At 35.3% G+C, this 26,266-nt stretch overlaps 1 protein-coding gene across 3 annotated transcripts in view; it reads left to right on the forward strand.

Annotated features, from left to right (window-relative positions):
- Positions 1-26,266, forward strand: part of EXOC2 (exocyst complex component 2) — a 137,590-nt gene that overhangs the window by 82,688 nt on the left and 28,636 nt on the right. For all 3 annotated transcript variants that reach the window (XM_030041908.2, XM_041118324.1, XM_030041909.2), the window contains exons 16-23: positions 1,532-1,653; positions 5,336-5,397; positions 8,075-8,155; positions 9,121-9,180; positions 10,040-10,101; positions 11,012-11,078; positions 13,116-13,232; positions 17,194-17,335. In XM_030041908.2, coding sequence (XP_029897768.1) covers positions 1,532-1,653; positions 5,336-5,397; positions 8,075-8,155; positions 9,121-9,180; positions 10,040-10,101; positions 11,012-11,078; positions 13,116-13,232; positions 17,194-17,335 — 713 coding nt within the window. The remainder of the gene's footprint in view (positions 1-1,531; positions 1,654-5,335; positions 5,398-8,074; positions 8,156-9,120; positions 9,181-10,039; positions 10,102-11,011; positions 11,079-13,115; positions 13,233-17,193; positions 17,336-26,266) is intronic.

Genomic DNA, 26,266 nt, shown 5'->3' on the forward strand with positions numbered 1-26,266 from the left:
AGCTTGTCTTATTTTTATAGTTTCTAACATAGGCATTATGAAGCACATGATAGAATTTTACTCTTTTTGGTCATCTCACAAATGATTTACTGTTTTCTGCTTGTATTTAAGAATGCTAAAACTTACAAAATTAGGTAACAAGGAGTTGTCGTTACATCTGTGTGATCTTAATTTTTCTGCTTGTTTCTGTGTATCACACAGCTTAAAGTAGGGTGGTTGCACTTGTAACCCATTCTGTCATTGCCCAGTATGAATAGGTTTCAGAGGATAAATTAGAGCTGTGCAATAAAGTGAAGCCATTGCTGGCAAGACTTTTGCCTTATTGTGAGGTTAGAAAGGTATGTATTTGTTAGGGTGAGTTATATGAGGAAAAAGATGATCTTAGGGATGTGACAGCTGTGTGCTCCCTTAGAAATGGAATCAACTTTAAGTACGGGACTTCTGTGCAGTCTAAAGTCATTTAAACTTCTCACAGATGGGTATTTACATCCTGTGTTTCCTGGACGGCTGAGACAGTACAGATTTATGTGATCTAATTCAGTCGTCGTGCTGAGCAGATAGCAGTCAGGTGGGGTTTTGATGTTTTATGCCCAACACCAGGGGTAAGGAACTGGAGCCTACAGGTGCATGATTGGAAATGTTCCACTTATTACTCAAACTTGTTTGCTTGTGCCTTCCTACTCCTGTTCTTTGGCATTTTCTGGTACCTGTGCTTTGCTCAGTATTAGCAGTAGAGCAAACAGCAATGACTACATTTGAATTGTCCATGCTTATATATCCAAGAGTTGGATAAAAGCAGTGAACCTCACTTTGTGCCCCTAACTAAAGTCTGAGCACAACTGCAGCCTTTTAGTTAAAAGCTGAAAACGCTATTCCTTGCAAGCAGCTGCTGTGTTATTATTTCTAAAGAAAAAAATGGAAATGAATGTTTCTATCCTCAGCTATAGTAGCTGGTGTTTTGTGCCCAGATTTGGGAGCAAAACAGTGAATGAATTCACTCTTCACTCTGCAGGTGATGCAGTAGCTGTGTTTTGGCTTCTTAAATGAATATATTCTTGGCAATCTGATGCACAGCCACATCACCATTTATGGCAGCTTGATGGCTGTTACTGTTGTAATGTGGGTAAACAATATCTCAAACTCTGTTGTGGACCTGGGATTTGATCTAGGCATTCACATAAAAACAGCAGAACAGCTACTTCTGCTCCAAAAAGGTTATTCTTGGATTGTAAGGCAAGAGATGGATGCAGAAGGGCAGGCGGGGAAGTGCAAAAGGACAGTGGGAAGAGTTGGCATGTTGCTGTGATGACACTATTGTAATGTTACAGAAGAATAAATCTGTATTTGCAAGCTTCTGAATTAAGCAGATAATTAATCTTCTCTGAATGGGATAATCAATTTTCAAAGATACACTGTGGATTGAGCTACTGTATTCACATACACAGAAAACATCTAAAAAATTAAATGAAGTTGTATCAGCATAAAAAACCCTGCAGATTTACACTTCAGTCTAACTTTATTTGCTTTCCAGGCTTAGTTCTGAGTCTCTTACTGCACTCGAGATACCTAATGATATGCTTCAGATCATCCAGGATCTTATTTTGGACCTTCGTGTACGTTGCATTATAGTGACCTTACAACACACAGCTGAAGGTAATAGAAGGCTGCAGGTCCCTCTGCTTACTATCATGGCTTTTTGCCTCTGATTAGGCCAAATCATGTTCTGGAAGATAACCATGTTTGTTACAGATATGTAGTGGCAGTGGACTCCTCTGAGTTGTGTAATATCGCACAACAGTTATTCAAGTATTTTACTTCTCTGAGAGAAATGTGTGTTATGAGTCTTTTCTTCCCTTAGTCTAATGAATACAGTCGTTTAATCTGTTTCCTTTGGGTTAAGACAGTTTTACAATGCAGGTGATTTATCTCATAATGCAGCTTTCCCATATTGGAAATATCTTTTTTTTCCTTTTTGGGGTTCTTCTATGAAGTGAGGAATTAAATAAGCAATGTCCCACCCCCAGGAAAAAAAAAATCCACAGCCTTTTATGAAGTATTTTAGTTGTGTGTTTTCCAAGGCCTTTTACTAACACTATAATCCCCAGGCTTCCTGCTGTGTACACAGCTTTTGCCATAAATGTCTGGATTGTCAAGGCCAGTAACATGTTCTCTAAATCTAATGTGACTCTATGTGCATCAATGGCCATTTATCTTACCGTCTTGTATCAACTCTGAAACTTAAATGTGAATGAAGTAAATGTTCTAGAAATAAATTTCTCTCTTAAAATCAGAGCAGATTGATCTACTAATTCACTTAGCAGGGTTTTTTTCCAAAAGACTAATTACCCTCAATGTTAAAAAAAAAAAAAAAAAAAAATAGAGCTTTTTTTAATCTCACAATTTAATCAGGTTTTAATCTTTAACATATGATTCATCATTATTTTGTAGGCTGACATGAAGCTAAGTGTTTTACTCAAGCCTTAAGTGTGCTAAGCGCAAGTGGCTATATTAAGCACATCTTTAAAGTTTTGGTGACAACAAATCATAAGGCCTCTGTGGTTTGTTTGATACAATGTTGAATTGTATTCTTGGCTCTTAATTCTTTTATTAAATCAAATTTCAGCATTAACATTATTTTTCTGCATTAATATCAAGCTAGTTCACCATACAAGTACACAGGTTGTCTTGTCTCTTTAAAACTCTACACAGAAAGTATTACCACTATTTCAGATTTCACTTAAAGTATGAGGATGTCTCTTTTGCTTTTCTTCACTTAGCACAATTGAGATCAATTATATATTTTTTTTTTTTTTTAATGGTAGGTGAAAAAGATTTTGGGTTTTGGTGGGGTTTTTTTTATTGTGACATGAGGATGGCACGTGACATAAGACATATTGGACTGACTGCCCTCTGTCTAGGAATTATGAGTGATTCCTCCAATGTCCTGGCAGTTTCAAAGGAAGTATCTATCTCCAGACTATTTTGCTGACAATGCTTAGCTTATCAAATCTCTGAGCTATCCACCTAGTTTCTCCAGTGCAGTCCAGAGAGCTCCAATATGTGATTAATGATGAAGCTCTCGGCCAAAAAGTCTGCCATTTTACTAGTTTTGCCTATTTGTTGCATCATAACGATAGCCTAGTTCTTTGTTCAGATCCAGCGTTTCTGCTCCTTATGTCCTGATTGCTGCCTACATATGTTCTGTGGAGGAAAAACTCTTGTGGTAGTTTGTACCTTAGATTTTTATAAAAGCAGATTCACCAGTCTATGTGTGAATGATACTCTATTTGGTCTTTAGTCATACTTTTCTTTCTTGAATCAAAAGAGATCAGATCCCTGAAGATGCCAGTATGTTATGTTGGCTGGATAACGTATATTGATTTGATCTAGCCAATAACAGCAGCCTTCCTTGACTGCTGCTTCCATCCCCTATCAGTGAAGCAGTCCTATATATTGGCTGTAGCATCAAACAGGAGAAGAGAAAAGATGCCTCCCTGTATGATGATTCTCATTCCATAATGTTGCACTGTGTGCCTTATCTATGGGACCCTTTTTTTTTTTTTTTTTTCTTTATCAGCTAAAGCTAAATTGCATATGTTGAATGTGTTTAGATAGTTTTTCCGGACAGGATCAGGTTAGTTGGGCCCTTGGAAAAACTGTTACTTTTAGGGAACCAGTGAAAGAATGGTTAATGGTTGTTCTCATGGAGCTATGTAAATGGATGTCAGGTGCAGTTATTTATGTCTTTAATATATAAGTCAAAAAGGCTTGTCCTGGACTTGAATCTCACCTCTATAATCTGAAATATGAGCTGCATAGACTGCTGATATAAAATTCAGTCTCATCTCTTGCTGCATGTTCTAAGTTGTTAAAGGCATTCAGATCAGTTAGAATTTTTAATAGAGCACTCTACCATTAGCTATTTAAATAGGACAAATCTGCCCACACACAGGGTTTTCTTGTTGTCTTATGATAAACACTGTATACTCATGCTGACCCTGAGAAGCAGTCTGTGTTCTTTCCCTCTCATATGTGATCACTGGTCATAAAGGTCATGAAAGCCAAATTATGTGAATGCCAGACTAGACAGGGGGTTTACATGAATGTATTTGACTGGAATTTGGTGAGCAGTGAAATATGAGAAAGAAATTTGTTTCTTTTGTATTTGTATTAGATCAGAACAGAATACAAAAGTAAGCAGCCACAAAAACATGTAAAGCCTGACCAATGCAATCTAAAACCTTGCAAGAATATCGGTTGAACTAAGAGGTTTACTAAATAGGGACATGAACAGAGTAATTATGAATAATACTTTTTATCCTTCACTAAGCCTATACTTCCATGAGATGTAGAATTGCAGGGTATGATATGACACCATAACCAAGCTTCCTAATTTAGCTAATTAAAGCACTAAGATAGTGAAGATATGTTTCAGCATGCATTAGTTATCCTCTTTTCTTAGATTTTGGGGAGAGGTGGTAATTCACTGAATTTTTTGCCCATTTAAAAGGGAGTTTCCTGATGTACAGACAGCTCTGATGAGCAATTTCCAAGTGCGTGGAAAAACTGTATGCCAAAGCCCCCACGAACTGCATGCAGTTCATCTTTGTTTTGTTTACAAGTCAATTAAGCCCCCCAAAAAGCAATGACACAGAGTGCATGCGTCCGTAGAGGAATTTTGTTTACAGTGCACGAGCTTTGGATTCACATCCTGACTTAGCTCCTGTTAGCTTCAGTAAGCCTATAGAAGTTGGCACCTTCTGGGTAGTGGAAGAGAGTGCTTTTTGCATATACCTTCATGTATTTTTGAAGAAAGTGTAGCACCATGGATCCTTGAACCTGAGTGGGGACCCTGTGCCTCTTTTATAGTTACTGAATATGAATTATATGCTGTCCTTTCTGTCTTTGCTAAAATGCTAGGCAGTTGTTCTTTCATTTTAATTGAGAGCTGGAGTATAATGTATTAGAGACTTGGGTTCTTAAATGCAGTATTTTATGTTGTGATTAAAAATTTACAAAATAAAAACAAACCCAAAGCCTTCACAATATTCCTTTAATTTTAAGCTTTCCAGTAAAAGATGTGCTTCATGCAATTCTTGCCATGTATCATAGATATGCTTCTCTATGTGGTGTCACCAGCATACCATGTATGAGTTCCATTCTTAGTCATTTGAGAATGCTGAAAGCTTTGAAGCTTTTAGTGCTATTTGCTTGTATGCCTAGTCATTGCAGTCCCAATGTCTGTGGTTTATCTTTTCAAGTTCAAGGAGTTTTTAATAATGAAAATGAATACCTTCTCCCTCTCCCTCCTTCCCCCTCTTGCTCTGTCTTACAGATATAAAGAGGTTGGCTGAAAAGGAAGACTGGGTTGTTGACAATGAAGGTTTGACATCGTTGGTGGGTATACTTCTGTGTCTTGTAAGCACTTTCTTTGCTGTTTTTTTTCTTTTTGCAAGTGTAATGAAACTGGCTTCTATGTTTTCCAAAAACTGAATTATTTTGGATTTTGTCTATATTCGTGCATACTGGTGTCTATAGTTTTATTAAAACATGAAAATATAGGAAGATAAATACGAATTTTTTTTTTGTATGGTTACTTATTTACAACACTCTCAACATATCCCATCACCAAACACGTTATTTTTTTTTCTTCCTTTTCCACAATTGTTATTTATACTTCTTAAACTATTATGTCTGCAATAACTTTAAGTGATAATGGTACTACTAGACAGCAGTATTTTTGAAGGTGCAAAATGAGGGGGGAAAAAAAGCATAAATAAAAGTTTGAAGATTTGTGCCATGTATTGAGAGACAAAAATAAATAAGAATTGGGCATCAAGATATGTAGCATAACTTTCTGCCTTAAGTGGGGTTATTTAAATGTATCAGTATAATTACTGCTGACCTCTAGCATGATTTTGCTGAGATGAACAATAACTTTCATTGTTAAGCCTGTTATTTTAGGGACGGTTTACTGAAATAAAAAACTGTTTTTGAGGTCACAACAAGTTCAGTTCACATCAAAATGCTTCATAACTTAGTAGGCACACTACCATGGAATTGGTCTGTAGCTAAATAAATAGGTCACTTTTATGTTATAATGAGAAATTGAACTGAAAAGCAACTAATTTAGGAGGTTGCCTACACACCAACAACAAATGACTTGAAACCAAATTCAGATAAATTAGTGAGATGCTTTCTGGAAATAAACAGTAATGAGTAATGCCTAAAATACAGCAAGCATGTTGTAGGTGTGACTTAAAAACAATCTGCGAAAGCAGAAAGGGCCTGTGGGAGGGAGAGTTGCTTTGTGTATATTACCTAAGAGAATGCTCCACAGACTTTTTTAGTTTTTCTTATTTGCTTCTATAAATACATGTTTGAACTTGAGTAGGAGGGCATTAAGCAATCACAATATACACATTGTAGGAAGGAGTATTGTTGGGCAATTGGATTATAACCAGATTTACAGCTTCAGGTCTTGGTTTCAGTTGCCACTGACTTGGGCAAGTCCCTTAACTTTTCTGTTTTTCACTCTATTCATTTGTAAAATGGAGGGAGGAGGAAGGATCTTCCACAAAAGCTTTATTTTTTTATGCTTTTGCTGTATCCTTAACCCATCTTTGTCTAAAAACTACTTAAGTCTTTTTTGTATTTAAAAATCACCCGTGAATTCCTTTTATGCAGCATTTCCCTAGATACCTTTTGAGACCGTGGTTCAGACATACCAGATTTTAATTGTGGCAGTTGACTACATTTTGTCATAGCAGGGTTATTTATCTACTAAAGTAGAGTTTATTGTGGTAATATTATAGTGAAAATTGTAGCAAAAATGAACCAGTATAAACAAGGGCCAGGCAGTCTCTTTGGGGACATTTTGGGTTTCAGATAGAAACTGTATTATAAGTTTGAGGGAAATACTGGTTGATAACCCCTTTAGCATTTATATTCCAGGTAAAAGATAGAGTAAGGCACAGAACCAACTTTACTCAGCTTCATAATATCCAAAGAGTAACACATTTGAACAGCTTTCTTCTGAGGTGTGATGTTTTATTATGCGGAAATAAAAAAAATAAAAAGAAAAAAAAAAGAGCAGCCCTTTAGTGCTGTTCTTTTTTTTTTTAAGTGGGTCCAAAAATAATAAATACAGATTGTCTTAGTGGCTTTTTTCATGATTTTCAGGTTGCCATGCAGGCATCACTTTAATGATCCACCTCCACCCCAGCATTTACAGAAATAAAAGTTATTTCTAAGCCTGAAGTTGCTGACATGCCATAAACCATCTACTGGATGAAAAGCAGGTTTACAGGGCTTAATAGCTTTTTTTTTTTGTCCACCTCCAATAGGATGATGTCCCTCTTTTCCAGGGCAGTGACACCTTTCTACTTCACGTTGCCCTGTACAACAGCTTCCTGCCTAATTAAAAAAAAAAAAAAAAAAAAAAAGTGTGACTTAACAGGGTAGAGAGAAAGACAAGGAAAAACTGACTAATGACTCTGATGTGAACTCATTTGCACTTTCAGAGTGAAATTGATACAAGACATTTATACTTCAGGTTTGGAAACCTGAAGGTAAAAAAAGCCCCCCAAACCAGTGTTTTTTCTCCTCCATGTGAAAGCATTTTCAATCCATTTTTCTGAGACACTTTTTACTGAAATAAAATGCAGAAATATCAGATATCCCAGGTGAAATTCTATCCCAGCTTAGATCAAGGGGGGGGGGGGGGGGAAGGAGGGTGTCACAGGCATCTATAATGTAATTGTCAGTATATGCAACCACAAACAAGCTATAAAAATCTTTCATGACCCTTTTAGAGGAGACTGATGTAAAAGGCTCTCATTCAGATTAAAAATGTACATCGGTCCATGGTAATAATTCTGTAGAGAACTTAAGTACAGAAGTACATCACTACAAAAGTGTTGTCTGGTAATATATGAATTGTGATCCCCCCCCGCCCCTTATTTGGGATAATTTGGAAATAAAGAGCTTACCATATGGCATGGAAGTTTTTATATATTTGTGTAGTATACATTTGACATGCTTATCTAAAGCTAACAAGTCACTTGCCTTTTAGCCATCCCAGTTTGAACAGTGCATTATCCATTCCTTGCAATCTCTTAAAACTGTGCTGGACTGCAAACCTGGAGAGGCCAGTGTAAGTTTTGATTTATGCTTTTATTTTTGTTCTTTTTATGTAAATTACTATCGGGTTTCAGAACAAGACTTTTCAGGGAATAATTATTTTATTTATTGTTATTTTTTTCCATGTACACCCTTTTCACTGCTGCTAGCTTTTAGAATTCTATGTGTTTCCTTTGTTAGCGGTAATCATGTGTGTACGGGGCAGATTGGACCTATATTTAAATCTTTTAAGCTGTTCTTTTGAAAAAAATGTTACTAATGTACTTTTCAGATAGCAGTAGATGTGACTTTATTTACATGAGGGAAAAAAAAAGGCGGGGGGGCATTCCTAGGGTTACTCTTCACTCACTGTTTCGTCCAAACTACTTGCAGAACTTGAATTCAGCTTTTTACTTCTGTAAACTTTATTCTAAATCAGGAATCCTGATTGTCCTGATCCACCAAGTACCTTGAGGCCCAAATTGATTGTGATACTGATGTTTTCTTTCAGGTTTCAGTCATCTAAGGAAGTTTTAACACTTTTCCAAAGTCTCTTGGGCCCCTCTGGGTATTGTTTCTCTCTCCTCCCCTATTTCAATTTTCACGGTTAGCTTGTCTAGTTTCTTAATTAACTAATTCAAAAGAATCTTCAGTGCATGGTGAATCCTTCTTGTTAGGGTGCAAAGATCTTTGAATATCCTGGGAGCTTTTGCTGCAATTCTATTAGCCAACAATGATACATATCACATGTACTAGGTACTGGGACTTATGTCCTTTTAATGTGTTATCTCCTCATGCTTGTCAAACTCTTTATTGGCACTTCTATTCTCTCTCCCCATTTTTAGGGTGGGGGAAAATTGAAGTTGACCCGTGAGAAAACACTGTGTCCCAGCAGCCATTCCTATAATTGTGTCATCTCTTTAGGGATAGGTTATTCAGGCCTTCCTTGAGAATAAGGCCACAAGAAGCTATTCTGAAATATTATGCTTGCATCTTCAGGTTTTCCAGCAGCAGAAAACACAGGAGGATGTGTGCCAGCTAAGCATTGGGATCATGCAGGTAGGTTGAGCACTTTTAAGTATGAAATTGTGAACACAAGTGATCGACAAAAATGTGTGCTTTGCACCCTGCCCACCTCCCAAAAGGTAGCTTAAGTTGATGACTGTGTTATTCCTCTGATACACTCTGGAATACTGAGAAATGTTTGACTTTAAAAGTGTGTAGAGCTTACTAGCTGAATCTGATGATATCAAATCCTCAGAGCGTAAGTGACATATTCAAGTATTTTACTGATTGTGACTGTTCAAGATTTTACTGATGATTGAGATGCTTGCTGAGCTGATGTCATCTAACATCGATACACTGCAGTAAAAGGGGCAATGATGTTTTTCATCAGCTGAAGATCTAGCTTTTAATTTTTCTATCAGAAACCAATGTTCTTTTTAACAAAGTCTGATTTTTTTAAAAAATATATGTGAAATTAGTGCTTTAGGCTTTTGAACCATTTTTACTGTTCTCTTCAATAAGAAATCATGAGCCAAAGCAAAAAATGGATTTTAGTGGTGCTTCTGCAATGTTTACTTGGGATCAACTGTTCCGATTGAATACTTGAAAACTGTTAACAATGCCTTCTTTGCAAATCAGTAGATTATGACTGCATAATTTTAGCCATGCATGATGAGAATCACTTAGCAGGATTAAAAACTCCTGTGTTTTGCTACAAGTAAACTGTGATGCGTATAAAATGGAAACTATGCATTCAAAAGATGTAACTAAAATGTTACTGTATTTATGTAAATTTTAAGACAACAAAAGGTGATTATGATTGTTCTGCTTCTATTGACTGTAGTAAAAGTGAATTTAAGAAATTTTTTTTAGTTCTGGCAGAAAATGTAGATCTTCCTTTATTGTTTCCTAGGTCTTTATAGACTGTTTGGAACAACTGAGCACCAAACCTGATGGTGACATAGATACAGCACAGTAAGTAAAATAAATAGGACCTAGGTGTAGTATTCTGAAATTGTGGGTACAAGTCTCAAATTTCAGTGGTGGTGTGGTTTTATCCCCTCTGGTATTTCATATTTTTTGTGAATACTTTTGCCTCTGGTTAGTGATGCTTTGAAATAAGAGCAGATACTTTTTATGCCAAACAATTGAGTAACATCATGTAATAAATATTGTACAAGATAATGAATATGGTATTACACCATTTTATCCAATGACAGGAGTTGTGTGCTGTAGAAGCAGGTATGTTGTTTTTGACATGACCTTACATGGAATGAGTTGTTCTTGTCATTAAGTAATGTCTAGTTATGGAGAAACCTCCCCTGCCTTTCTCTTCTTCCCTTCTATTTTGACTGGTTCTATTGGTATTTCTGCTAAATTCTTGAAAGTTTGTTTGTTTGATAATTGCTTATGAGCCACTTATTTTAGAGACCAAAACAAGTCAGAATAACCTGAGTTTCCAAGAGTACCAATCACTTCTTTGTGAAAAGCCAGAGACTTGGCAAATAGTGGTACCTGCAATACGCCTTAGAAAAAGGCAAATTAACTGTGTTCCTAATGCCACTTTTTTTTGGCTATTTGGATGACTGTTGGCTGGATAGATGTAGAAACAAAATGGAACCTGTGGCAAACCAGAGGAATTATAGAAAATTAAAATGCTTTAAGAAGGAAAGGTCTGTAGCTAGAATAGTACTGTCTGTCCACAAAGCTCCTGCAGGCTTTGTGGACATCTTAGAAAAACTGAGCAATGTGGGCTGCTTTATTATCTGGTGTGAGGGGGCTTGAAATAAGGTTCTGGTTTTATGTTACAACTGTTCATTTGAATCCACCATGTATCAGATAATCAAAAGCACTATACTACTCACTTTTTAAACAATATTCCTAGTCTTTCAGTTGATGTTTCATCTCCAGATTTGTTTGGAAGCATTCATGAAGACTCGAGTCTTTCTTCAGTAAGTTTGGCTTCTGGTTCTAAAAGCTGATGTGAAACTTAGTATTTCCCAAAGTTACAGGAATGTGGTCTTTTTTTTTTTTTTTTTTTTCCTAGCGTTTCCGGTTTTTGTTTTCCTTTTTTAGAGAGTAATTCTGTATTCTAGAGGCACTTCCTAATATGTATATAAGTGTAAGAAAATACAAGGATATAAGGCTCTTTTAAAAGCACTGTTTGTTTATGATATCTTAGCATACCATCTTAAGGTAACTAACGAAGACTATTTTTGAAACCAGGTCCTTCTCAGAAACTAAAATGGCATCGTTGAAATCAGTGAAAATAGCACTGGTGTTAAGACAGCTGAGGATTTGACTTTTGATTTATCATCTTGTTTTAAATTATAACAAATGATCTGATTATTAGTTACTTTTTAAAACCCATGAATATATAGATATTAAGTCATGTAGTTTTTCACCAAAAAAATTACTTTACCAAGAGTAAGTTTTGATTATTTGTTTGGCTTGTTTAGATTTGGGTTTGTTATTTAGGAAATTGGAAAAAAAGTTTTTAATATTCTTGACACTTTGGCTTTGGTTAATGTGGTTTCTTCTAGTCCAGTGGCTGATGAAAAAATGTAGTTGTTCCCTGCAAGAAACCTAGTGAGAACCTCTTGTGAAGTTAATATTCCTTAGTACAGGTTTTAAATGTTGTCAGAAGTTCTAGCTTACCCTCATTTACAAGACCAATAAGCATTCCTGCTACAATAAAGAATCACAGCTTTCCAAATCAGGCCAAGTTTTTGAATTGCAGACTATAATAATTAGTTCCTTATATCATTTTATTCTTGCGACACATAGATTTTGATATTCATTGTTGACAAAGTAACTTCTGGGGGCTGTGACTTCCTCCCATATGTCATAGGTACAAATGTTTAAATAAAAAAAGGAATCAACAATTTTAGACAATGTTTGGTTTCCATAGTATCATATTAATTTTTTTCTGTAAATCAACACTTTACTCAGGAAAGAGAAGATAATGAGAACAGAGAAAGTGAGTGACCAGAGCAAGATTTGTCACTGTATTTTTTTAAATTCTCATTTTTTTTTGAATACTCTGTATACCAACTGATTATAACTTAAAGTAGTAGGCAACTGCACATCTCAATACTAGTCATCGTATTACTGGCATACAAAACTGTCAGGAGTTGTTCTGGGTCTGAAAACCAACACCATTTTTAATCAGATCTGCACTATTATGATTATTTCATTGCCAAATAAGTTTGTTTTCAAAGTATTTGCTGGTGTTGATTTTGAACTTTCATCTGAGGTAGGAAAATGTCTTCCCATTGGGAGAAGGAGAGAGGAAGAGGGAAGACCAAATCTATTTAATAGTAGTTCTGTCTTGTTTGGTTCTTTGTCTCTTTGGAAGCTACGCCTTTTTGCACCAAGGTCAGGGAAAGGTAATTCTGTTATCTCAACTTCAGAATGTATTTGACCTTGTAATTAAAAAACTCATTGAAGAACAGAGATAAGTTATAACCACCTAGAATTTTTTTCAAATTAACTGCTGAAATTATATTATGTACTTCTGAACCTTCTAGTATTTTAGAATGGGTGAGTGCATTCATTCAGTACCTGTTTTACTTCCCATGTTTTAGCCAGCTTCGTGTGAAAGTGAAGATGATCTTCAGTTAATTTTATGATGGTCATAATTCTTAGCATATTTCTTGAAACAAACTAAAAGCCAGAAACAGCTTCCTGGAAAGCTGTCCAAACCTAATTTTTGTAAAGAAGTCTTAACCACGATTCTGTATTAGTCACAGCTATTCTAGTGAATGCTCCAGATCCTATAAGAAAAAGCATACATGTTCAATCATCATACCTGATATTCACTCAGTTCTTGGTGTTTTATTGACAAAAATATTTGTAAACTCCACTTTATTTATCAGCATATTTATCACACACAGAGTCAATAAAATACTATACATTTACAGTATTGGTCATGCTTATATTTCTTTTTTCTAACTATTATACTCTTTCTTCTCAAAACAAATTTTTAGGAACAGAGGCTTTTAATTGCTCTCAGTAACTGCCGTTATCTGGAACGTCATACCTTCCTAAATATAGCTGAACATTTTGAGAAACATGGCTTTCAAGGTGTTGAAAAAATAACTCAAGTAAGTGAGAGCACTGGAATGAAGTATCATTGGTTGAAGGAAACAGTTTTTATTTGTTTTACTTTCTGTGGAAATTAAGTGCAAGTGTTCAAATGGCCGAAAGGACTCCAAGCATCAGCTGGATGCAACAACAACAATGATACGGTCGTATGTGTTCCTATAAGGCTTAAATAGCTGATACAGAAAATGTGACCTCTTATTCAGGACTTGTGTGTTCAGTGGCAAAGCTTATCAGATTTCATAGTAAAGCTGTTTAATGTCACTGTGTTTTCTTAATACAGAGAATAAAAGATCATTATCTCAGAAATATACTTGATAAATTATTTCATCTGGCAATCTGCGTTACTGATAGCTGTTGTTCATAAACTAGTTCAGGTTTTTTTTGTTGTGTGTTGTGTTTTTTTCAAAGAACGAAAATGTCAAAGTGGGCGGTAGTAGCTGTCTCATTTTCCTGCCTTTTTGTAAAGATTAATCATTTTTTATGAGAAATGTTGTGACTTAATCCTTAGGACCATAAAGCTAGTTTATTTCCAGAAACATTTGTTGGTTGGAAGTAAAATGTTATCTTTTCCAGTACAGAGTACAATATTTCATTTGAACTGATGTTTCTGCTATGTAGTACATCCTTAGTCCCATTCTGCCTGAATGTTGTTTGAATTTCTGTAGCTGAAGTAATTTTGAATAGCATTTAAATGGGGTTGATACGGTTTGTATAGTTAGTACAGTATGCGAAATTGCTCTGGATATTGCCGTTCTTTGCTACTGAGACAACTGAGAGTTCAGCTAGGTACAGTTAGCGTTGCCTATATAAGCAAATAGGACATATGTTATGTATGTATTCAACACTGTCTCGTACAGCCACATCAAAGTATTGCCATTAAAAGTCTGGTAGGTTTATAAATTATGAAATTCAAATGTTGAAGTCGCAGATTAATTTCAAATCTGTGTTAACCCTTTGAAAGTGCTGCCTGGTGCAGCACTGCATATATAGGACACATCAATCAGTAATGCTAGCTGGGAGGATTTGGATAATTAGATAGTGATCTTAAGAGGGCATTTTTGAACCCTTCACTAATTTTACGAGAGGCTAGAAGCTCACAGAAATTTAGAAGGGTTGGTTGATTGTTTCAGTTTTTTGTTCTGTGTTTTTGAAAAATAGGATTTATCTGAGAAGACAAACAAAACTATACTGTTAAATTCTATTAGTTTCGTAAATTGAATTTTAAAGTAAATTTTGTAGTATGTTGGTAAAAACTATCTGTTGTTTGGGTTTTTTTTAAAGTTGCCTTTGTTAGAAGGGAAATCGTTATTATCTAATATTCTGAAAATACAGAAATCATAACATGGTAACCAAGAAAACTTCCTTACATTCTATATGGTTGTTACTGCCATTTTTCTTAGTGTGCCAAATACAAAGTTACATAAAATGGCCAAACTTTACACTCTGCTTTAGCACATGCCATCTTGGCACATACTTATGTAGAAATTAAATATAATTACTGGTGAATATCATAACTCTTAAGTGCTTTTCTGTGGAGGTTCTTTAATTCAACTTTTTATCATCGGTTTAGTCAATTAGTAAGTGGAGGAAAAAAAAAAATATGTATACCGTAACACTCATCCTGGCTTATTGATTAAGCTTCTGAATAAAATTGTTTCCACAGTTCTGATACTTAGATGAGGCAGAGGGATTACTAGGATAGAGGCTCAAAATGGCTTTAACACAAGAATTGAAAACTGTAGTTATAGGGAAGTTCACAGCAGAAAGATAACAATGAGAGAATTGTGTATTTTTATGAGCATTTACCCTACTTGGGAGTCAGGAAAATGGGTGTACACAATGGAAGTTGTTGAGGACTTTTACTCTGCTTCAGCCCCCCATCCTAGGCTCAAAATAACATTCAGATGAATTGTTCTATGTTAATTATGCATTGAACTTGAAACAGGTTGAAGAGGACTCGCATGAAACAAAAAAACCTCTACTGAATGTGCAGATGATCTTTTGTATTCAATGACTGCAGACGTGGAAGGTGGACTTAATTATAAAACACTTAGTTAAGGACAAATGAAGCAGTTGGTTCACAGATTCTTTGAACAGGTGCATGCTTGCAGGGACTCCCCACTGGAACTTGTACTTTATTTTTCCCACTAGCTCAAACCTAAATAGGAATGGTCTAATGACAGTTATTCTCCCTAATCATAAGAAATTGAAGAATGTCTTGAAACCCATTCGGAGTTTACATTTCTGTGATCCTGTGTAAGGGGAAAAAGAGTGAGATTTCTGTACATTTTTGTGTGGTGTTCTTCTTCAAGTCTTGAGTGTCAACAGGCTGTCATGTAGAAGGGAAAGAATAAGAAGAAAATGGCCTTGATCTTCTCCTGGGACCAAATTCTCAGTGCCTTATGAAAATCCTATCTTTGGGATATAGATCTTCTTGTGACAAATTAAAGGAGGTTCATCAGACAGAAAAGCAGGAAAGTGGTGGTGTCTTGTTTCTGAGCACCAACTTCACCATCCCAGCTTTCCTGAATCTGGCAGCAACTTTGACCTCAGTAATACCTCTGTTTTCCCTTGCACTTATGATCTCATTCCTGAAGGCTTATCTGTCTGTCTATTCCTGACTCAAATATTGCAGTTCCTTTTTCTCTTCACTTAACAATATAGGCATGCCAGAGGAGAACACAGTTTAGAGACATCCCTGCAGTGAATAAGCTTCATCCCTTATTCTGCAGCTTGCAGCATTAAATATTTAGGAAGGAATGATAAAGATTTGGTATTCTTCTTTTCTTTCTTTCTTCTGAATTCCCGGGTTGATCTAAAGCCCTGCCTTCTTCCTCACTTTTAAACCCCTTTGCTTCTGGAGATTACCAGATATACAGACACACACAGACACACAGACACACACACACACACATATATATATACACTTAGACATGTGTGTGTGTGTATATATATATAAAAACACATACACACACACACATATCTATGCTTTTTTCCCTAATGGTTGAGGAAAACTAGTACTAGTTTAAAAGCTTTACTTTGCTATTGCTTAAGCTCTTACTTATAAATACATTTAAGTAGAAGTCACATATTTTCAGCATTTTATTTGCATTTAGCATCCTTTACCATCCTAAGATACTGACTGTCTACTTTAACGTTTTATGATATCACATTGTGTTCCAGAATTGTTCTAGAATTCATAATTACAGGGGGTACTTATGTTTAATAAAAAGTCTTGCATAAAATCTAAAGTTGTTCAGATACTATAAACAAGCTGTGCATATCCCTTTAGCATTCAGTATGGTTAAGTTGTGTGAATTACTAAAAATTGCATAGAGAGCTGTTAAAGAGAAAATTCTGCAGATGTTGGTGAGTTGCAGCTTATGTATCTGTTGTACAGATATGCTTTGAAGTAGGGTGGGGAAGTTCACATGTACAGGTTCAGAAGGCAGAGACTCCTAAATAAATCTGTGTATTTTTCAAATATAGAGCAGATAGTGAGAAATTGTAATATTACAATTCGTAGATATTAAGTATTAGATGAAAATATTCATGTTTCAGGATGGAAATTGTTATGGGCATATTTTAAAACATTAACAAAATTCAGTTGTTTACTTGGTGCAAGATCAAGACCTCCTGACATGCAGGAAAAAAAAAATCCTGCTATTAGATAATTACAGAGTGATATGCTTGCTTTGGCATTCCTTGGACTTCTCCCAAAAATGTCTGTTGCTGAGCACAATCAGGAAAAAAAAAATTATACTGGGTAGGATGGACAGATAATATGGACGTTCCTAGGTTTTTATATATGCAATTATGAACTGAAATGTGTAAGTAATTGCTACTCTTTACCAAAAATTAAAGAAGACATGAGGTAAATTTTTGGGGTATGTGATTTAATTCTTGTAATTAATGACTATTTATTATGTTCTTTCTCCCTTTTTTTGTTTTGTTTTTTAGGTTAGTATGGAATCCTTGAAAGAGCTGGATCAAAGACTGTTTGAAATGTACATTGAATTCAAAGCAGATCCGATCGTTGGGTCATTAGAACCTGGCATTTATGCAGGATATTTTGATTGGAAAGATTGCCTTGTTCCAGCAGGTAAATATCTGCTTATTAAATCTGAAATTATTTTAACAGTGATTGATAGGAGCTAAAATATACTGTACAATTAAAAACTTTTTTCTCATCTGTGTTTTTAACTTTTGACAAGTTCTTATTATAAGTTCTTTCTCACAGACTTTACTTAATTCCTAAATCATTTTTCAAATACCCCCAAATGATTAAAGCAGCTTTTATCATTGATAATCTCTTTAATACTTGTTTTTTGTGATTATTTTGCTTCATTGCTTATATATAATAGAAAGAATTATGAAAGACATCTTTGCTATTTTCTTAGGAAATTCATTGAGATTCTCTGGGATTTTTTTTCCAAAGAATCTGGCTACTTTTGTAATAGATGTAATTACAGTTCTGAAAAGGTAAAATTATGAGAAAATACATACTATAACAGTAGTTCAGCAAAGAATGTTAAACCATTGAAAAAGGGCAGGTATAAGGTATTTAGAATGACTGAGATGTTAGTCATTATTTAGGTGCTTTAAGAGCCTCTGTTTTAAGGAAGCATAATAAAAAAAAAAAAAAAGAGAGACTCATAAGTAGTGAATACTGTGCACATCTTAACATTTAGGTTCTTTGAACATCTAATTTGTCGTATCTAAAACTAATGCTTCTAAATCACTTATCACATGAATGCCTGGTTAATACCAAGTAGAAATTTGTCGTAGTAACATAGTATGCAGTATTTTGAAGGTGATCTTGTATTAATTTTCAGTAAATCAATGATTGACATGACAATTTGTACTTTCTTGTTTTGATTGCTTCATAGACTTGTATACATCAAGCTTAGTAGAAATTTTGTGGTACTTTTAAAATTTGATAGGGAGGTAGTTACAAGAAGCATGCTTGTAATCTGTGAATCAGGAGTTGCAGTGCTTGCTCGCTGGGCCTGAAAAACACGAAGATTTTAGGGCTTATTACTTTAGAGAAAAGTGTCTCTTCTATCTTTTGTTACTTCTTTTGTGCTCAGAATATATGCTCTGATACAGTTTATAGCGGAAATAACTTAGATTTTAATCTTGCACATTCAAATTTATATCTGAATAATACGTAACTTCTCATCACGTTTGAAGTAGATTTTTGTTTGGCATGTTTGCGTTCCCACCAGCTAACAAAGACAAAGAGAAAGAAGTTGTGTCAGCTTTTTATGCACTCATTTCTTGATCCTAGTGCATTGGGATCTACTTACTAGACTCACATTGCCTTTAGGATTATTCTATAGTATTTTTTTGTTTAAAGGGAATATTGAATTTCTATTAGAGGAGTGCCTTAGTCTGCTGCTTGTCCAATTTATTGTTGGGTTTATGTATTTTCTCTGCAACTTTTTGGCAAAAATCAAAGTGAAGATGGTGAATATTGGAGACTCCTCTTCAGGGTTACATATCATAGTGTTGGCCAAGAGGTGCCAATCTGAAGTAGTAAAAGAAGTTGTTTGGGTTGGGTTTTTTTTTTTTTTGTTAATTCCCAAGCTAGACATGTTAAGAACGAACATGTAGTCACCTCTTCCATGCTTCTCCACCTTGATGAACTATCTTTCTGATGGATAAATTCTGTCAAATGTACCCTGTTGACTACTGGTATAAAAGAGTAACTTTGAGTACCTTCAGTTTGTCTGCTTATAGCAATGGTTAGTTGACCCTGAAAATATTTGATGCTCTGAAGATAAAATTAGTAAGTGGCTGGGAAAGCCTGCCTCTTGGAGGAGGTAGATGAACTTCATTATTGAAAAAGACTGGGGGGGGAGGGGGGAACAAAACACCTCTTCATGGGGCATATGATAATCTGACTTTTTCCAGTATTCAAAAAAAAAAAAATAATCACCCCACAAGCATATAATTGATTTTTTTCTAATAAACTAGTATTTACAAACAACATTAAATTGTACAAGATTATAGTTGAGAAAATACACCCTTGTGTAATCTCAAAGATGCAGTTAGTACTGCAGTAGACATAGTATCTTTTCATTTTCCTCTTCGGAAACAAACAAAGCTCTATTTTATGGTTCATCTCCATGTACAGCATGAAAAGTATCTACTTTATTAAACTAAAATAGCATACAGATGACTGACTGGGAGTGGGTCACTGAGTCAAACACAGTTCACACAAGGATTTGTTAAAGATCGACACATTGATTTGTTGAGGGAAAAAAGTTATTTGTATAGTAGAAAATATTATCTGTTCTTCAGTAATCTTTATGACTGGAAAATCTAAAGATTTGATTTGAGTCATTTGTCTGGTTTAGATCTTGACTTTTGTAGCCTTAATTTTAAAAAGAAAAAAAGTTAATGGCCTTGGCAAGGCAAAACATTTAGGCCTCAGTTGTGGTACTCTCAGTGATGTGTAGTGTTCCATAATTACAGTTACTTGATGTTCCCTCAGCTAGGCCTGATCGCCAAGACATAATAGTCTGGCCTGAAGTTATTTTACATGGTGTTTCTGCATTAGCTTTCAAATAGTACTAGTGATAGTAAAAAGGCAAATTTTGGCAAGAACGGTTCTTTTTTTGAAAGGAAAGAAGAGAGCAAAGACATCAATTTGCCCATATTTAAAAGATAAGGTAAAAGGCGAATAAATTCCCCGATGCAGTCTGAAACTTTCAAGCATTCCATCTGGCGATTGAAAATTTGACTGGTGGGGGGGCATGTTGATGTCACAGATATATCTTTTGCAAAGGACATTTTGGAAAAATGTGGGTATGAAAATACTCGGGAATTGGTTAGGAATAACATTAAGAATTTTCTCATGATGAATTTCCCGTGTTGCTAGTCCTGCCCGGAGCTTCAAGACTGCAACTGTTTTTGAACAATTGTACCAGTTAAGCACTAGCAAGTACTCCTTTCTCGATGCTCCCCCTGCTGTTACCGAGCAGAATGCAGAAGCTGAAAGCCTGAGTAAAATAGAACACCTGATCTGGACTATCAGGAAGGTAATGCTTTTGGGTAGATGGAATTGTTCATGGGGAGGATACCAATGCTGGTAGAAAAGGTAACTGCAAGGGAGGGAGCAGACTGGAACAAAAAGCTTGTGATGAAGACTGGTATCAAGCTAGGAGTGAAGGTGGAACAAAGGGGAAAACCAGGATTGGATGAGCAAGGTAGAAACATAAATTAGGGTAGAATTTAGAAATAGAATTAGCACAGAAATGGATTGAAGGGACTTATACAAACAAGAGACAGACTTGAAGTGCAAATAAAAGGACAGAGAGGTCTGATACTCACTAGACCAGTGAGCTTATCAGAAGCTGCAGTGTAATTGAAGAAATCAACTCAGTCTTGCGCTTTTGTCCTGTAGGAATGACAACCTATTAATGTCCCTGATCACTTTCTTTGTATAGCTGGCAGAAGTTATGTATATATTACTATATACTTATAGTACAGTACAGGCAATGCTACATGCTATATATAGGTAGCACCACTGAGAAACACGATGGCCTAAATGTTTTGCCTTGCCTATGCCATCAATGTTGTTTCTTTTTTAGAATCAAGGCTACAAAAGTCAAGGTCTACAACATCAGCCAAATGACTCAAATCCCTATAAATCTACCATACAGAAGTTACATATAGCTATTGCTAATTCTGTGATTGAGCCATATAAACCAATGCAGTAGGAGAATTTTCTGGTTTCCATTCTAGGGTTTTTTGTTTGCTTTCTTTTCCGTGTCAGTAAAAATTATGTACAGAAAAAAACCACACAAAGACAATCGAGTATAATGCAATGTTTAAATAATAACATTTTTTCCCACGTGGGTAGACTTGACTTGCTTCATGAAATGGAGGCTGTTTTGGAGATAAAACTGGGTTTTTTATTAAGTGGACCTGTTAGAAGCAAAAATCTATCCTCAGCTGTTAACAGAGTTTGAGAAGGGAGTGAAGCATCATCTGGGAGGGGAAGAAAAGTGGAGGCAGGATTCTGTCCCTGCTTCCACAGGGTTTTCTATGTCATGTTAATAACTCACTTAAGCATTTTAATCTTTATCTTTGAAATGCCTTCTTTGACTCCTGTCAATTTGAACATTCATGCTTAATTTGACTACCTAAAGTCTTGAAATGTATAGAATATTCAGAAAAATCTTATCCAAAAACCTTGATAATCTGTTTATCATTGGCAACTTTGCAGTCATCTGTCTGTAAGTACTGAGGACAATACTTCCTTGTATCATATAATTCACAGGGAAATAGAAGAGAAAATAGAAGAATGAGGAGAACTGTAATAAATGAACAGTTCTGAAGAAGAAATTAGAATTAAATTAAGAAGCTTGCCTTTTGAGCAAGCGTTGAAAAATACATAATATTAAAGTTTTGTACCATGTTTCTGTCAGTGGGGAAAAAGCATATGCCTTGTTTACATAGGCAATTGTCCTGTAATTATCAAATATTTACTTATACATATGGTTTTTGTTAAAATTTTAAATATAAGGAAGGGCAAATTGTTTGCATGGGGCAATTTTTAATTTAGCCTATGTGCTAAAACTTTTATTGTTTAGTTTTTCAACATACATGCTCTTTTCAATATGAAAGTTCTGAATGTCAGAAAGAACTTGTACACAGTGTAGTTATACATTTGCCCCTTTATTTTGATCTAAGCATTTGCCCCTTTATTTTGATCTAAGGTGTGACTGCTGGTGTTAGAAGGCAGTATTATTAACTTAATTAGATTTATTGTTAATAAATAGCTTTCATTTAAATTTTCATTTTAATTTCAATGCAATATAGTTTAGTTCTTTTTTTCTTGTTTGAAACATTGTTCTAATTTAATCTACGGTATTAACAGAATTAAAAGAGATGAAAGAAATAATGGGAAACATAATGTTAATCAGTTGCCGAGTATGTTTTTAGGTTATTTTTTTGTATATACTGGTCAATCTGCTAGTTCAGCATACAAGGTTTTTTCGTTTGTGTTCATTCTTCTCTTTCAGTAGTAGGTTGTGTTTTGTTGGGTTTTTTTAAATTCTATTTTAAACACATATATTTTGTCTTAGTCACCGAACAAAATTAGGCTCTGTGATCTCTTCTGGATTCTAAGCCTATAGTCTTTTGGAGGGTGAACAAGGTGGTTGTGTTACTCTGAATTTGGATAGAAAAAGATTTCTTTGTACTGAAATTTGTGTAGTACAAGCAAAAATAGTTGTATGTGGGCATTCAGTCTTTTAGAGTATTAATGTGAGCTTTTGCATGCAAATGTGAGATTATTTTTAATAATATGGCAGGTTTCATTATATTTTGTTTACATATACAACTACTATATAAATTTGAGACTATGGTAAGTCTGGATTTGTTTACCACACAAAAAGGGGGGTGTTCATTTATTTTTCTGAGGAATTCAGATATGGTGATCTCTCTTCTTAAATAATTTTTGAAATGCTGGCTGCTGTGCAGTCTAGCCAACATTCACTGAAAGTTTACAGTGTACAGAGTTGTAGAGGCTAGTCTAACAATCTTTTTGAAATATGTGCCTTCTGTGTTTCACTAGTGGTGTCAGATATGGGTTGGGTTGGGTTTTTTTGTAGCATTTAAAATTTCACATTGCATTGAAAGTTTCAGGCGATTTCGCACTTTCAGCTGAAAGTTGATTGTTTGTGTTTTTTAGATACTCATTCTGTACTTGGCATAAATTGAATATAGTATAGTTAAATCTGAACTTCTCATTTGGCATGTTAAGGGAGCGTTGTTTGAAACGTTTCAAATATATCAAATGCCACTGTTACAGTGAAAGATTAAGTGCGTCACATCTGCTAAATCAGATTTGATATACTTGTCATGTCTCTTATCTGTTATTTGTCTAACTTAAAAATATAATGAAAAAATTCTAATGGCAATAGCCTGATGAAAAGGTACTCAACAGTTAAAAATGAAATATCAAAAGGCATATTTAATTTGTAGTTACACAGCGACATACTTGTCAACCCTAACTTTTCTTCTTTTGTTTAATTTGGGGCACCAGCACCCTGCTTACATGAAAGATGACAAGTGCATTTACATCTTAAAAACATTTGGATATAGTAGAAATCTTTTTTTTTTTTTTTTTTTTAAGAAATAGGCAATTACTTTTTTGACTGAAATGTGCAAAATAGCTTGGTTTGAAATCTCTGTAACCCTTTAGATTTCTTCTAACACTTCAAATGGATGGCTTCAGAGTTATCTTACTAGATGTAGATGTGTTTGAACTCCAACAGATCTCAAACTATTTATGTCCTGTGTTTAGGAATTGTCTGCCTTTTTATGCTTTAGTAAGGCCAAATTCTGCTATTTAGATGCAGGGATATAACGTGCCAGTTAGTCTTTGTATGTGAACAGGAAGAAACAGTGATGCTTTTGCAGTTCTATTGCATATAAGAAATAAATGCTATAATATTAAGAAGAAAAAAAAGTGTTCTGCATTGGCAAATAAAGTTGCTAAAGCACTTGTCAGTTGTGCTGCTTTTGTTTCAAAATGCCAGTTTTTTTCAACTGTTTGTGACACAGTCACAGATATATTCTACTAGCTAGTTATTTTCATTTAGCTACTGGAGTAGAAGTAGACGGTACAGGCTGAAGCCTTACATGTCTTACAGCCTGTGCATTCTTGCATTGTATGCCATTGTATTTCATTTTCTTGCAGTGTTTCTCAGGTTGCAGTTTAGAGTGCACAGGGGGTTCGGTGTTGGTGAGAGTGCCAACATTAGCTTCTGAAAAGGGAACTCACCTTTAACTGCTAGGAATTGCAGCACCAAAGTGACCTTTTTTTGGGGGTTTTTTTTTCTTTTTTTCTTTTTTTTCCTCTCCCCACCTGCCCCTGCCCCGGGCAGGTAAGTGTAAAGTATAGCTGGGTCTCTTTTCTACATCCTGGAAGCACTGAGCTGCAGCAAGCTCATCTGGGACATGTGAAGGCAAAAAAAAAAAGAAAATGAGTAGACCACATAAACACAATGCTGCACAAAAGGGAATCAGCACTTGAAGAAACAGCTGTGTATGTGTGCTGGTGTGTTGTGCCTTTGTGGAGAAACTTTTTGGACCACAGTGTTCTTATACACAATGCTCTTTAAGTACTCCAGTTAAAATACACTATTTTTCATTCAAACTAGCTGCATTTGCAACATACATTAGTAATTGATATTTTGTCATTATAGTAGGGAAATATTAACTATGTTCTGTATCAAAAATCAAATTTTTATTAGGATGAGTTGACTTCAACATCCTTAAATGACCTGTTCAACCACCAAGTGTAACAATCCATGTGTTGCACGACTGCAGTTCTTGCATTTGGTTTACTACTCTTCGCAGAGTAGAATCATGTACTAAAATTTCGAAGTTGGGGTTATCATATTGTAGCCTGTCAATTAATTTTGTAAAAAAAATTAATTTGCTTCTTGAAATATAAGCACAAATTTCACTGCATGTTTCAAAATACCTTCATTTGTGTAACTTCATTTTAACCTCAGATTTTTCTTCAATTTCACTTTCAGACGTTCAGGTTTCATTACATTTCTCACTTCTGACAACAGTGAGATTTCTTTAACATATTACATTGGTGTCTGAATAAATATTAAGGATCATTCTAGCTGGTGAAACGGAATGGACATGATACCCTCCCTGTCCTTGGAAACAGTTACAAAAGATGAGAACAGGAGAAGGAACTGTTTCTCCAGTTTCCTGTAGTATCTGTCGACAGGTTATCTTTAATTTCTGACTATTATAGAAATCCCAGTAGAAACTGTCCTGGAGAGACATTGCATTTTGCAGTCCCTATATGCCACATATTGAGTTGCACTTCTGTTGCTAATTTTGAATCGAGGTTCTTGTTGGCTGGTCTCAGCAGACTCTAGACTTCAGATGTGCAAGCATGCAGTAGTAGTTCATCTGCAACTTAACTATTTTATTTCTTATTCTTCCTTTTGCTTTGCACATGTCTGCCTTCACTCACACTTTCTGCTTTATAGTGTTTTCTGCTTTTAAGCTTACCAGTAGTTGTGTACTAGACTGTCATCCATTTCTCTCCCAGCTTCTCTTTGGCTTTACGTGTCAAACCCCTTCCTGCGGGCATGTCCATCTATGCTTTGCTAAAGACTATTAAGCTCCATGATTTAAGCTCCAAAAACATTTTGTCTTCAGTATTTTTCATTAAAAGTTGGAACACCTGCATTCTTCTCAAACTGCAAAATTTAGTCAGCAAATTTGTAAATTGCCTATTTAAAGCAGGGTGTATTTTAAAAATGGAAATAATATGATGGGGGAAAAAAAAAAAAAATCTTTCTTATCTGAAAATTCTGAAGACCTAAGACAGGCTTCATCTGTATTGCTTCAGAGATGGGAAGAGCATGAGCACAAAAGCCTTGTATCTCTAAAAAGAAGTCTTGCTGTGATTCCTGGTCTTATTGTAGCTTGAGAATTGTCTGTTCACGTACCCTTTCTAACTGATGGTATTAGAAGTCACTCTAACACCTAAATGAGATGATACTTATTGCAACTCCAGAGGATTTACTTATCAGCAATGTCTGACAACTCAGAAGTCTCTTCTGTTGTCTAGCCAGTAGTAGGAAGTTGTACCATACTTGTCTCCAGTTTGGCATTTCAAAGGCCAGTTCAATCTTTACCTGGGAAGCTTATCAGTTCAGCATTTTCTAGTTCATGCAGTGTTAGTTTGCAGTCCATCTCTGGGTGGACATCTGTTAATGTCAACAACCTTTTTTTTGTTACAAGGGAGCCTAAATATTTTTTTTAGAGCCTCAAGCACGCTCTTTGAGAAACATTTAAACCTCTTTTAATATTATTTAGTATTTTTCTGACAGTCTTTGATAATAGCATCTGATCTCTGCATTGCTCAAATCAGATTAATTGGGGATTGGAATCAATGATAGTGCATAGAAGAGAAAGGGCAAGCATCACTTTTCCCTCTTCCGGCACCCCTTATTACATGCATGAACGAGGGGACATCCAC

This window comes from Aquila chrysaetos, chromosome 18, assembly GCF_900496995.4.
Source record: "Aquila chrysaetos chrysaetos chromosome 18, bAquChr1.4, whole genome shotgun sequence".
Taxonomy (NCBI): Eukaryota; Metazoa; Chordata; class Aves; order Accipitriformes; family Accipitridae; genus Aquila; species Aquila chrysaetos.